Source organism: Candidozyma pseudohaemuli (genome assembly GCF_003013735.1).
Source record: "Candidozyma pseudohaemuli strain B12108 chromosome Unknown scaffold00001, whole genome shotgun sequence".
NCBI lineage: Eukaryota > Fungi > Ascomycota > Pichiomycetes > Serinales > Metschnikowiaceae > Candidozyma > Candidozyma pseudohaemuli.
Window position 1 is genome coordinate 1,943,120 of NW_020194435.1, and position 13,890 is coordinate 1,957,009.

The 13,890-nt window shown below is 47.3% G+C and overlaps 4 protein-coding genes across 4 annotated transcripts; 2 read left to right on the forward strand and 2 right to left on the reverse strand.

Moving 5' to 3' along the window:
• Nucleotides 1-136: 136 nt before the first annotated feature.
• C7M61_000872 (uncharacterized protein) lies at nt 137-2,743 on the forward strand (the record flags this gene model as incomplete). The annotated part of the gene is made up of 2 exons (XM_024856297.1): nt 137-1,719; nt 1,942-2,743. 2 exons carry the CDS (start codon nt 137-139, stop codon nt 2,741-2,743), a joined length of 2,385 nt encoding a protein of 794 aa, XP_024715896.1.
• A 168-nt stretch (nt 2,744-2,911) lies between these two features.
• Nucleotides 2,912-3,970, reverse strand: C7M61_000873 (uncharacterized protein; the record flags this gene model as incomplete). Its single annotated transcript, XM_024856298.1, has 1 exon — nt 2,912-3,970. The coding sequence occupies one exon, from the start codon at nt 3,968-3,970 to the stop codon at nt 2,912-2,914; it is 1,059 nt and encodes a 352-aa protein (XP_024715897.1).
• Nucleotides 3,971-4,131: 161 nt separating this feature from the next.
• Nucleotides 4,132-7,996, reverse strand: C7M61_000874 (uncharacterized protein; the record flags this gene model as incomplete). Its single annotated transcript, XM_024856299.1, has 3 exons — nt 4,132-5,022; nt 5,891-6,425; nt 6,651-7,996. The coding sequence occupies 3 exons, from the start codon at nt 7,994-7,996 to the stop codon at nt 4,132-4,134; spliced, it is 2,772 nt and encodes a 923-aa protein (XP_024715898.1).
• A 1,215-nt stretch (nt 7,997-9,211) lies between these two features.
• On the forward strand, nt 9,212-13,439 carry C7M61_000875 (uncharacterized protein; the record flags this gene model as incomplete). The annotated part of the gene is made up of 2 exons (XM_024856300.1): nt 9,212-10,667; nt 11,833-13,439. 2 exons carry the CDS (start codon nt 9,212-9,214, stop codon nt 13,437-13,439), a joined length of 3,063 nt encoding a protein of 1,020 aa, XP_024715899.1.
• Between the last annotated feature and the right edge of the window lie 451 nt (nt 13,440-13,890).

Genomic DNA, 13,890 nt, shown 5'->3' on the forward strand with positions numbered 1-13,890 from the left:
AATTTTATAATTTCAATATGTTCTTTTAAATCTCAGAATTACTCTCCCAAGTTTTGAGCGTTGTAGCACAAAAATTGCGACTGTGAGGTGAAAATTTGCCTCCCGATCTGACCTGTCATGCATACTAAGGTACTCCATGAGTTCAACTTCTGAAATCAAATTCAGGGTCGAACCAGAATTTTGTGATGTCGACTGGGATTTGAAGGAGAGATTGATTCTGTATGACCTCAACTTGAAGTACTTGCTGAGTGTTGCAGCAAAAATCGATGGTGTTGCCTGTGATCATGAAGTCACTGATTCCACGGATCGAATGATCCTCTCGGGCCCCAAGGCTGATCTAGATGTATTCAAAGAAAGCATATCTAGTAGCCAGCGTGTCACTTTGTCTTTCTTGATCCCAAACAGATTACGTGGAATCGTCATTGGCTCAAGAGGTAGATTGTTGAAGCATACTTCGAGGAGACATCTGGTAGAAATATTTGTTAGAAGGCTACAATGGGACCCTTTTGGGAACCGCTTTGGCAAAATTCGTGAACCTCGTCGTAACATTGCCGTCCCTACTTTCCCCAATGATAATGATGACTTCTTCAAGTACCCTCAAACAGCCTCAGTCATTGTGCAAGGCACTCTACAAAACTGTCTTAACGCAAAGCATGATATCATTGATGATATAAAGAAGGCGATCGAAAGAGTTGAAATAATGCTTGACTTCCCTTATGAGTTGAAGCGGTGGAGTAAGTCTGTAACGGAGCCTGTCATGCTGAAGTATCCTGACATACAGTTCCCTCTTTGCTCATCAGAGGAGGGAGGATTCTTACTCTTTACAAAAATGGAAGTCATGGTCGAAGTAGTTGCCTCGTTTCAACTGCAGTTGAAGGAGTTGCAGGGTAATATAGGTATCTGTCTGGTACCGGTGCCACGAGCCCTTCACCAACTCATGCCCCAGTATCTTACCAGCTTTCCAGATGTTGACTTTTATTACCCGCCAGAGATCGAAAATTCTGACTACGAGGAACGTGGAATCAAGTTGGCTGGTGATCCCTCAGAAATTAGCAGGGCTAGCAACTACTTAATGCGCTTCTCTCAGAAGTTTGGTTTGTACGAAATTGACCTCGTCGATCTATTCTCCCACGATATACGTGTCTTGAAAGCGGTAGTACACTTTTTGAGCAGGAAACTCGCCCGATCTGAAAAAGTCCTCGTTTATTACCCCTCGTATGAACATTTGTGTGATATCTCTAAACGCAATGTGCCTATTCAAATCGTTGGACGTAAAGGACAAGAAATGGAGCTAGCGATCGATCGAATCAATTCAAAAATCAAAACCTTCTTGAAGAGAGAGATATATCTCGTTACTGATCTACCTTACTGCCGTGTCTACACAGCGCTCCAAAGTAATTGGCACGATATTGAATACTGCTCAATGATACGGTGGGGAATCATTTTCTGTAAAAGAATTGAAACCCCCAATGTGCTGGATCAACTGCAGCTCGACTTGGTGATGAAGAAAATCAATGAAGCCAAAGCACATTCAGAACGGGATTCCGATAATATCATCACCATATCCCCGGCGGATCAAGCAGCCATGTTGAATTCTAACGGACAGTTGATACCGGCGGTTTTGAAAAACTTTCCTGGAGCGTTCCTTAATCCAGTATATGAGGTTGAGGGCAAATTTGGTATTGAGGTTGTGAATGGAAGCATTGCAATAGTAAAACAGTACCTTGAACAATTCCAAAGAGAAATTCAGGATGTAAGAACTGATGGCTTTTTTAAGACAAATATAAAAGTTCCATCCATGTTGATAACTGCCCTTATTCAATACAAATGCCAAGGATTTCGTTACATAAAAGACCATTTCGGAGTTGGTCTTCAAATCCATGATTCTGGGAAAGCACTGAGGTCTCGCACAAAGATTATAGACCAAAATTCAAAAACTAGAATCACTATTTCAGGGGTTCGGATGCTTGTGATGAAGGCTAGGGAACACCTTATTGCAAAGGTCAATAGTCTCAAGAAGGAAAGTGTGAAGCGTGTCAGACTTGCATCTACATGGCAGTGTAGAGCTCCTGGATTTAACTTCTTGAGTTTCTCCAAGCTCCAGAAAACTTACAATGTCAATATTCGATTATATTGTGAAACAATGAAAGGTGTCTGGCCTCATCCTTCCCAGGAAGATGAGATTACCATCCAGGGTCCTAGTGGTGCCTTTGAGAAGGTTGAGCAAGAAATCGATAGGCTTGTACAATACGAAGCCGATCATTTTGATTTCATGACATACGAGGTTCCATTTTTCGCAATTAAAAGGGCTATCTTTGAACTAGAGCCGTGGTACAAATCGAAGTTTGAGGGTTACGGTGTAGAGTATCGCTGGGTTGATGAATATGACGGCAGGTCGACTGGCACGTACAGGCTCGAAGCGTCCGGTTGCAAAGACAGGCTTGATAAATTGAGAGATGAGCTCGATTATCAAATTGAACAAGAAACCTTGAATTACTCGGCTTTTTGTGCAATCATACATGTTCCTGATGTGCTTCAGCCTGAGCTCGAGACTTTTTATCTCAGCGATATATTTGAAGATACTTTATGGGGTGACGAAAGTGAATTGTTGGAACAAATTGGAGAGGACTTCATGTTGTCAATAGGTAACGAGCTGGCACTTGAAAAAGTCATTCAAAGGATAGAGACGTGGACTAAAAAGACGATAGAGTTAGATAGGAATATGGGTTTTGATTTCATCTAGCAATATGGCATTTTGTTCAGCTTTCGACGTACCTCGTAGAATCCAGGTACTCGTTTCTGCATGATTAGCAGCCAAGCCTCCACAACAGGTAGGCTCTAGTCCAATGATAAATCCACTTACGACTGTCGAATCTACAAATTGCCATTACCTGGTATCATATTTATTACTTTAGAAGGTAAAAACCACCTTTCCCACATCACCCCGTTCAAACCTTTCGTAGTATTCCTTTGCTTCATCAATTGACGGCCTGGCGTCTATAAAATCACCAAAATCCCCTTTGACCTGTTCAAACACCTCCAAAGCATCTCCAAACAATGACCAGCCATTGCATCTGCCAAAACTGACAGTAACACACTTCGCGTAAGCCTCCAAACCATTAAATGGAAGTGGCTCGTGACCCATTCCAACTGAACTGATAAAGCCACCCCTTCTTACACTGTCAAACGCAGTCCTCATGGACAGCTGCGCACCCACAATCTCCAAGATCGCATCGAATCCCAAGCCACCGGTGCCAGTCTCGATAAGTTTTTGTAATTTGTCTGTTTCGGTCTTGAAGTTGACGGTGTCATGTGCCCCAAGCTTTTTGGCATGTTCCAAACGTTCAGGAATGCCATCCACTACCACGACATACTTGAAGCCAAAGTGCTTCAATATTCTGACTGAGCAAAGACCGACTGGTCCCGCTCCAATTTGGAGAATCGTGATATCCTTAGTCTTGAAGCTGGAAAGATGATCCATCACCTTTTTAATGCCAAAGTAGCCCGTCACAAAGATGTCTGCCATGAGCACGTACACGGAGTCGTCGTCCGAGCTCTGGGGTTTCTTGTGCAAAGTGGACTTTGCGTAGGGAACGAGAACATACTCAGCTTGGCCGCCTTCCAATCCAATCTTTCCAAAAGTATTGGTCTTGTCACAGGTTCCCGAGTAGCCATTCTGGCAGTACCAGCATTCCCCACACTGAATTGTGAAACAAGAGATGACATCGTCTCCAACAGCGAAAGCCGAGTCATCAATTGCGTCACCCTTCTCGACAACAGTGGCCACGAATTCGTGACCCATGGTCGTGTTCTCCTTCAGTGGGATGTGTCCTCGGTAGTAGTGGAGATCAGATCCACAAAGTGCCGAGTACTTTACCTTAACGACTGCATCGGTGGGGGAAGTAATATGGGGAATCGGCTTCTCGACAGTCTCGACAAGGTATGGCTTCTTGAAAACAGCCGCTTTCATGATAATTGTGGGGTGGTGTTAAGGAAAAGCTGATCCGCAGTATATATATCGTTTTCCACGCTTATCCCCGGCATAGTAGAGGGTATATAATAGCCGGTGCATTTGGCGCACTCGAGATGGTTGCCTTCCTAATCGGGTAACTGACCTCGTTCTATCAATCTTCAAACGATCAACTCACCACCGTTGTGCCATAGTATTTTGCCCACTCCGAATATAATTTTGGACACACTTTCGAATCTGAATATAATTTGCATGATGAAGTAGAAGAGAACATTAAACGAAATCATTTGTCCCGCAAAACCGTATGTGAGGTACAAAAGCACGACCAAAAATGTCAAAACTGGGGATGGCAAGCTCTCAAAAATTGGGAAATGGAGAGCTATGACATCACTGAATCTAAAAATTAAGGAGTTTTTATCGATGTAGCAGAACTCCAGGTCCCCGTCTTGATCCTTGACGCATTGTAATCTCACTGTGCTGGAGACCATGTCGTAAAGGATCTTGGTCCACAAGCTCCAATCTAGCACGTTCCCGTTAGCCAGTTGTAGGTTTTTGAGCCAGTCTGAAGTACTGCCGCGCGGATGTAGAACATCTGCGCTTTCTCTAAAGATGTAAGTTTCGATATCGACAAAAAAGTTGGTCGAGAATGTCACCATCGAGCCATATATGAACACCCACTGTAAAATGTCCCGGAGCCATTGAAATACCGCAAGACCATACACAAAAAGCCTGCTTAGCCTTACAGCCCCTGCTGCTATGGCTATGACCAATCTCATACTCGATCTCACTATGTCGGCAGGTCTATGACGTCTCCATAGAAGTCCGTAGTTGACTTTAGGTAGAGGGAAGAACCCAAAGAGCCAATAGAGTTTGAATATTCGCTCATTTCGTTGTTGTTGGAACATTCGGACGAAATCGGCCGTGGTTCTAAGATTGTGCAATCTAGCCATCCTGCGGAGCTCCGCCCTCTGCGATCGGGTAAAGACATCCATTAAATCGATGTCCAAATCCCTGAAGATATCGAAGTTGTCGATGTCTTCGTCAGAATCTGACTCCATTTTGTATTATGATAAATGAATAAACTGTGGAACCGTTGAGGTTGAAACAGGCATGCGAATCAGAGCAAGGTGTGCACTGCATACATGTTAAGCCGATAGGCACCTCCTTCCAAAAAACGCCAGTAATAGACCCAAGAAATTTCTTATGTGAGGTGTATAAAGTTAGTGTGGTATATTCAGTCGACTCTTTGAAAATAGTCTGAACTTCTTCAAATAGTAGCTGATAGTCTCGCTTTGTGGAATAAGAAGCAGAATACATCATAGAGCTTCAATCTTTTAAAAGAGACACCAGATTTTCAATTCTATTAAAGATTCAAGGAAGAACATGTCGACCTTTCAATTATTTGCTGTAGACTTCTGGGGTGTTCTTATCTGTGAATCGGATCCTCATGCGGGTAGTACAGCAAAATGCCGGACGCATTTTAATTCTGGGGTAACCCCTAGTGCTTGAAAATGTCAGGTCTTTCTACGATTTCTCGAATCTGCTCACTTTTTGCTCTTCCTTTTGAAAATTAACCACACATTTCATTTTGACGGCTTATTTCTTATCGATGCGTTGTTGAGCAGATATAACAGTGATATGAATATTCCAATGGTGATAACTCACTGAAGATTTCGAAGTTGCATTAAAATTTTCATTGTGTCGACAAAATGAAGATTCTTGGGAAACTCGCAGAACATTTTCTAGAACACTGAATCAACATTTCGTCATCCAAATCTTTTCATAATGTGGATTCCTACCACTAAGAACCGCTTAAATCCTACATTAAATGATATGGGGACTGTGGATACCATTTCCTATTAAAACGGGCTTTTTCCTCGTATTGCAAAACTATGGGGCGTACCCTGACCATTCAAGGACATCTGCTGTCCAATCTGGGGTACTTCCGTTGATCTGAGTATACGCTGCTGCCCAAGCATTAACGAGCTCTTTGCTCAAAGCAAATTGCTCTTCAACGGCAGACTGCAGAAGCTTGATTTGTGACTTTAATTCGGGAGTAACGAAAATACCGCCTTCCTGGTTGAAATCTGCTCTGTTTGGTAAGTATTCGCCAGCCAAGTAAAGGACAGGGTGCTCACCATCAATCTGATGCTCCAATACCAGGGGGCTTAAAAACGTAACGTCAGATTGGTCAAAGTTTAGCCCATCGGGGTTATCCTCGACTGCTTCGTGAATGCTCTCGACAAACATCTGCATTTGGTAAAGCGCTTCCATCTGGTTCTCGAAATGAGGCCAGTCCGAAAGGTCTGAGCCGGAAAATTTAATATCTGAGCCGTTGGCCATATTCCCCCTCGATTCCAAATTTAATGCCTGAAGGTCCACTACCGTCTGCGGTCTCTTGAGGCTCGTTCCTTCCGTGTTGTCCTGATGCAGCATAGTGGCTCTGGATTGCACGCTAGTGACGTGGTTTGGCGCTTTAAGTAATGAGCTTTCAGATCTAGGCCGCCTTCTGAGCTTGGCTTTAGACCACCCGCTCGGTCTTTTTGTTATTGGAAGTCTCCGTATTGCGGGGGCAAAATTAGCTGTGAACGATGCTCTGTGTCTCGCATGGAGAAATAACCAAAGAGCCCTGGCATGAATACCGCCTGACAAACATAGAGCCCATACTGCCCTATCATACAAACGGTACAATTGTGGATCATCCATCGGATGGCATGCCGCTGCTATGATATACAGCCTTGCAGCCAAAGAGCAGTCTCTGGCGCTGTACGCCCTAACCTTGATCGATTCACCAGAGAGAAGGGTGATTTTTCTTTCTGAAGCCCCAAAAGCCGCCATATGTCTGCGAAGGTGGCCACAGCACAGAAAGTACTGGGACTTCCTCATGGGTTGCAACAAGGACTGGTTCATGACCTCTTTGTTCAAGAGCAGGTTCTCCTCGCCTAATTGCCTCTCTGACCAGGCCAAGGAGCACTGGAAAAAGTCACTCGCAGCACTTTCTCTCGACCCTGGTCTTCTCATTCTCCATGTTTCGGTCTCGTCATCGTGGAGCTCTGCTTCTGGGTTTGCGAGTCTAGTATAGATGCGCTCTACTGTAGAGATATCCAGCACCACGCCTCTCTCGAGACAGTTGGTGATAAGCATGGCCATTGTGAGGATATCCCTGGTTGTCAAAGCCCTGATGCCGTCTGGAAAGATGAAGCGGCGGGCCTCGTCGGCGACTGCAAAATACCGACTTGTCCAGTCAAAGGCAGCGACATAGTCCCCCTGAAGAAAACTGGATATTGCCGTTGCCGTCCGAAACGAGGCCATTCTGGCTAACTCCAAAAGCCCCTGGCCTCTTGGCAGCTCGTTGCTGGACCCTTGGACCAACTTGTCCATGAGGGACTTGTTTTTAGAGAACTGGACTGAAAGCGCCAGCAGCACCTCGTGCCAGGGTCCAAACTCGTCGATAGCCTCGAGGATCGAGCTGGGATCGGTGCCTAAAAATTTCAAATACGTCCCGTTGACCCAATCTCGTTTCACAGCGGCTGCAAAACTGGTAGGCGCTATCATGCCGCCAGCCTCCTCGTACTGTACCACCTGTTGATGCAAAGAAAGGGCCCTGGACGGCCCAAATAGGAAGCCGTCTAGGCGGGGCACAAAGACTAGAGCGTCGTGCTGCAAGATGCCCATTTCGACCTCGTGGGCAAACGCCGGGTTTCTTTGGCCGTTTTCCTCAAGGCACCGGTACAAGGCATACAAGTAGAGCTTGCGGTCCAGAACCAGGGGGGTGGAATCTGCCAACTGGACAAGATGGTGCACTGCTCCGTTAGATCTGCCTAGAAACGCAAGAGAAGAGGCTAAGGCGATGTTGGCCTGGGGGGTTAGTGACGCAGGGGAGGAGTTCAAGAAGACAATGAGCACACGGATGTGGTTTTGGGCAGCATGATGGAGCAAGATCTCTGCCGAGGGCGATGCTGCTGGCGGGGGTTCCAGAACTACGGATTGGGCCGAATGGGGCCTGGATTGCAGGAGTGTGGCCATGGAAAAGAGAATGGTTGCAAAAAGTTCCCCCAGGCACAAATAAAAAAAAAACAAGGCTCAAGGGTGCGTGCGCAGGGTTGACCAAAGAATAGAGCCTCACGGCACAAAGAGGCTTCCAGGGCGGACTTCGATCTCGCAGGGCTCCTATCGGGCGAGGTGCTTCGATTGTGGTCTGTGGGGATCGTAATTCAGAGATAGAGTTTGGCGGGAGACTCAGGCCACTTACGAGGCCCGCTTAGGCCCCCCCAAGCCACGGCCACTAGCGCCTGCAAGCGCCCCGTAGTGAAGGCGATCGCTCCAGAGATTTGACATTTCAGTTGACCAGTCTGACTAATCCAGAGGTTATTTGCATCATCTGACGAACCACTTGTGGGCCCATGATCCGAATTCGCAGCCATGCGAGCCGCTGCAGTCGACACACGAGGATCTGGATCAGGCAGGGTGCGATGGCAGGGTGCGAGGGAACGGAAGATGGAGCGAGATGCGCGAGGGTTCCAGGCGAGGATTAGGCGGGAGCAGTAGGCCGGCCACGGCAAAACGGGAAATTTGAAGAGAAGATGGGGTGGTGGGACTTGTGGAGGTTGGAGGGTGGAGGGTGGAGAGAATAAAAAGGAGAAATGGCTAAAAACGCAAATTTGTCGGTGATGTGCCGAAAATCGAGTACCAGCGCCTCGTGTCTAATGACGTTTTTTGTCTCTTGAGTTGCTCAGATTCAGGCAGATTCAGGCAGTGCTGCCACATTGCTCGCGACGCGGTGTGGCTAGGGACCAAGAGCAAGGAAGCAGCAGCCGCAGGGACGACCGAAATGGAGACCCCCCAAGAGTTGGGCGGCCCAAAATGTGAAGAAAAAAAAAAGGAAGGGCAAGCATGGAAGCCAAGCACAATGAGATGGAGGAATAAAAATTCTTAGTCAAACCAGAAATTTGGAAGCCTCAGTCACAATGCCCAAAACGATAACCCTCAGTCCCCTTTAGCACAAAAAAAAAAAAAAAATGCCCAATGCACCGTCTTTGTCTGTGCCTCAAATTTGTCTGCCTGTCTTGCTGCGAAGTCGCACTTTGTCGCCCTGCTTCCGCCCAGTTGGGAATAATTACTTCGCGCGTCGCCCCCTGTACCCTCGCCGCCCCATATATATACCCCGGTACCGCCGGTGCGCCCGCTGCTTCCGGAACGACTTTTTCAACTCAATCTCCAACTTGGTACTCGTCTGTCGTGATGCTTAACAAGAAAACGTTGACGTTGAAGACGTCCAAGACGCTCGACGACGCGCCGTTGACCCCGGTCGACCAGACCTTGAGAACGCCCTTGGATCCGCCTAACAACCACCAGGCCTCCTACTTCAACTTGTACAACCACCCGCAACACGCGGAGCTGGACGACCTCTTGACAGACGTGGACGAGCCCGCGGGCCGCTCCTTGAAAAACTACCTGCTCACTTTTACCCCGGTCTTTGACCAGCTCGTGCTCGCCATCTACCTGGACATCTTGCTGCTCCCGACCACCACGCCCTTTCTGGGGTCCGTCCCTCCCCTGGGACTCGTCTCCAAAGTCGCCAACGAAACCATGATCCTGCTTCTCCGCAACGCCTCCGACCAGCCTGTTTACGATACCCAGAGCGTCCTCTCCCCGGACTTTCTCAAGAACCACGCCTACCAACCCATCATCTTGCAACTCATCCGCAAGCGCTTCCTAGATTTGTGTGCCGCCCAGAAACAGCCCCAGCTGCTCTCGGCATGCACATCTGTCCTGGTGCCGGCTCCCAACAACGTCTACGCCGCCCCTGGTGTGCGCCAGCTGTCCATCCTGAACTTGCTGTTGAACGAGCAAAATGTCGCCTCGTACCAGCAGCAGCAGCCCACCCTGGCAGCCCAGGCAGCCGCCTTGAGCCGTCTGCGCCTGTCATCGCTTAATTTGCGCAAGCACTCTCTCACACGAAACAACTCCTACAACGGCTCCAACTGGTTGCACGTGGGTAACCTTCTGAACATCCGTCCAAACGCCAACTTGGGCATGCACGCCGACCAGAACGCGTCCACGGATTCGCTTCAACTGATGCATGACTTTGTCCCTAGAGCATTTATCCAGAGAAATAACCTGAGTCTGGCTCAGCTGGGCCAGCCTCAACTACAACCAGCCCCTGGCGGCTTCAACGCCATGATGCTAGACTACCAAACGCCGCCCAGCTCGTCGAAAAGTTCCTTTTCGCTGGGCAGCACGCCAAACAACTCGTACGGATCTTATGGCGGCACTTTCCAACCCACCCCCGGCTCCGCTGGCTCGGGCTCCGAAATGGACGAGACAGACCTGGAACCTCTGCGTTCCCGCTCGTCCAGCCGTGGTAACGGCCTCAACGGTTCTTTCCCAAGACCTCTCACGATTAATACTGATACCTGCAACTTCCTCCAAAACATGAACATGCATATCCCTGGTGGATACTCGGGCCAGAACTACTTTGGTGCTGGTGAGGCACTCAACTCGCCTTTCCTTTCGGCAACTACGCCCTCCGAAGAATCTGGCTACTTTGGTCATCCTCTGTCAAACGGAATCGGAAGCACGCTGCCCAGCACTGGTGGCTTACGCGGCGGTCCCTTGATTCCAGAGAGTCCCGTGAAGGAGCCAGCCATGGCCAATGGCAACAACAAGATCAACTTGCCCGGGCAGTTCAGTCTAAGTGAAAAGAAACGCGACTCGTTGAAGATGAAGAGGGGCATTCACTGAAAATGAATCCTGTACATTTAAAAATCGTTATAGATGTGTATTACATGTAAGATTATAACTTTCCGAATACCTGTAGAAGCAGATAAAGACGCGTTTTTTTTCTAAGCAGACTTTTCTCAGTTGTCTTTTTCTTCATTCATTGTTCTTTTTGATGATCATGTCGTCATTTTTTTGATCTTCTGAAGAGGCTTTGAACTGACAGGTGATTTGTGATTTCTCACGCGACGCATTGCTCGTACGGCCCCACATGTGAGACGTGTTTTTAAGTTTCTAAATTTGTTGCGAAATGGAACCATTTTGTGAATAATACAAATACGAAGTAAAAATAGCAACCATGCAAATATGTCCTGACAAATTTCTTTAGATGGTAGAGAATGGGCAGCTTTTAACGAAATATAATTTTATCAGATGTTATGTATTACTTTACTTTATCTGATGGCAGACCAAAATGCAGAGTGCCGAAACTACGATTGACTGCACAATTTAGATGTGCTTTTAGGGCACCCGGAATGTAGTTCATGTGAAGAAGTGAAACGCAACAGCAAAGAAAGGGGTATATAGAGCTATGCCGATTCGGCGATCTTTTCTGATTTTCGGATGGACCATTTACTGATGCACTTACAAGCATACATCGATAAGACCCTGATTCGATCTCTCTGCTGCAACTTACAGTTACCAAGTGATGTCTAACAGCATTCAATTGGGCTTTCTTAATACTTTTTATCAATCCAGCAGTGTGTCTCCACTAACTTGCCCTTTCACCAAATACTCGCTCTCGCATTGACAGCTCTTCACCTTACGTCACTCCACGTCAACGGTCACCAACGCGTCAGTCATCAAGAATTCTCGAAAAGTCAGAATTTCCAAAAATCACCTTTAACTGAATCTTTAGAAAAGTAGACATCCAATCACAGCTAATCTCTCCTACTCTCTTCTGCCCGGATCCACAAAGCTACATACCCCTGCACCGGCCATACATCGCACCGCTTATTCAGCTTACCAGACTATCACCAAATCGCTCATATTGTCGCTGGATCACCACAACAGCCAATGTGGCATGGGAAGAACCTTCACTTTTCGGGTACCACGACGTACACCCAAACGACCCCAGGCGCTAGTCACCTCTGACAGAGCATCTACGCTTCCGTTGTTGTTTGAGATACGCAATGAAGTTGGACTGTCAGTTCCTGAAGCTCCAAGCCCGAATGTGTACAGAGTCTTGGAAAAATTCAACAGACCACTGTCGCTGCTTCTTTATATCCCCGAGAATCTTGAGCCAGACCCGTTTACCTACTACACCACAGAGAACGCTGCAGACCCAACCATAGTTGCATTTCCACGCCTTCTGGTAACCAAACTTCTATCCTATGCATGGTGTGAGCTCGAGTTGTTCTACCGTATCTACTCGGGGCTGCAGAAAAAGGAAGTCACGGCTCGTTTGGCCGAAGGCTCTGAATATCACGATAGGCTTGAAAACGAAGAGCACGAGAGGGCCGACATGAGCTCAGCAGTTGATCAATTGACTGAGATTGCAGCCAAACATTCACCTGAAGAGGCAATGCACTTGGGCAGGAACCAAGGGCTGGCTGAATGGGCCAAGTCTGTCACGGAACACAGCATCAAGAGGGGGATCTCATTGGCACAGACTCGGCACGCTCGAGAAATCGACGTGCATTCTTTTATTGATTTTGAGACCAATAGACCCGTTGAACGGGTAGAAGATTTGCATAAAGGGGTTCTTGTCAGAGGTATTGCCGATATAGTACAGTTTGAACGAAAGAGTGGTGCTGAAAGCAATATTGACACCCACACGGTTGAACTTCCAGAAGTGACTGCCGAGATCGATGGAATGTCATTGATGGCGCCAATTTGGGATTTGAGTCGAGCCATTCCAGAGCTAAAGGACGAGGTTCAAAAGTCTCGTGACGACTACTACCTCCAGGTGAGAGACGTCAAAACCAGAGGGGTAAAATCTCTCCCCAAACAAGAGCTGCAACTCAAAGCAGCAAGAGACCAATGCATGTACTATACTAGATTCTTTCTCGGTTTCACCAAAGACATTCGATTCACTTACGAGAGCTACCGGGAGAGCGCTAGAAGACGTGAAATTGACATTGATGCCGAAATTGGCGAAGCACACGCAGTTATCCTCTTACTAGAAAAGTTCGAGGCGCTAGCAATGGACTATGTTCGACTAGCCCAAGGGCAACCCTTAGGATTAACCTTCCACGACGAGGTCATGAGCGAGATCCACAAAGAAAAGGAAGAGGGCAACATGGACTACGACCTCTCGAAATTCATTTCAGAAAAAGACTTTAAAGAGATATTGGAGAATATTTACGGTGACACCCTCGCCGTCAAAAGCATCGACATATCCGTACTTTTTAAACCCTGGAAGTACCCGCTCACGCCTCGGTACTTCATTGCTCGGGTATCCCAAATTTATGACATCTTCAATGGTTACGATGCATCCACGGTGGCTGTGGATTACCATCACAGCAAACTGGGCACAGTCATTGGCTCCAAGGTCTACCCTTACACCGTCAATACCAACAATCAGACTTTGAAAGAAGCGGTGAATTTCTGGACTGGTAGGCGGCCACCACGAGAGGCTGACCTGAGATGGAAGTGCAACAACTGCGAGTTTAACAGCCATTGCCCAGCCGTCAACAAGCCTTTCAAGGAGTCAATTGGAGCGCTTATCTACCACGATCTACTAGACTGAGTCTACGACAGTAAAGATGTAGGATGCTATCAAAGGTGGGACCACACTGTCTATGGCACCGCCTCTGCAAGCTTCCAACTCGATATCTGGGATTCGTTTACCACGTATACCTAGAAACGTCATACAAATGGAGATAAAGTCCCAATTATCGAGAAAAAGAAAGCGATGAGTGAAAAAAAAAAAAAGGTGAGTGTAGCGCCTGCACAGGGTCAGCCGGACCTGGATCAGGCAGGGCATATGCCCCATGGTTCGGAAAAATGCAAAGATTAGGAGGGCAGATTATCCTGATTGGTTTGAAGCAAACATGGAACTCAGAAGCGCATCTTGAGTTTTAAAAACCGCAGCCGCTGCAAAATACCAGGGGTAGCCGGCGACATCCGATTGGCGACACTGTGTTGCATCTGGAAGCAGGAGCTTGTTTCCACATACCTCGAGGCAACGGAAAAGCGGA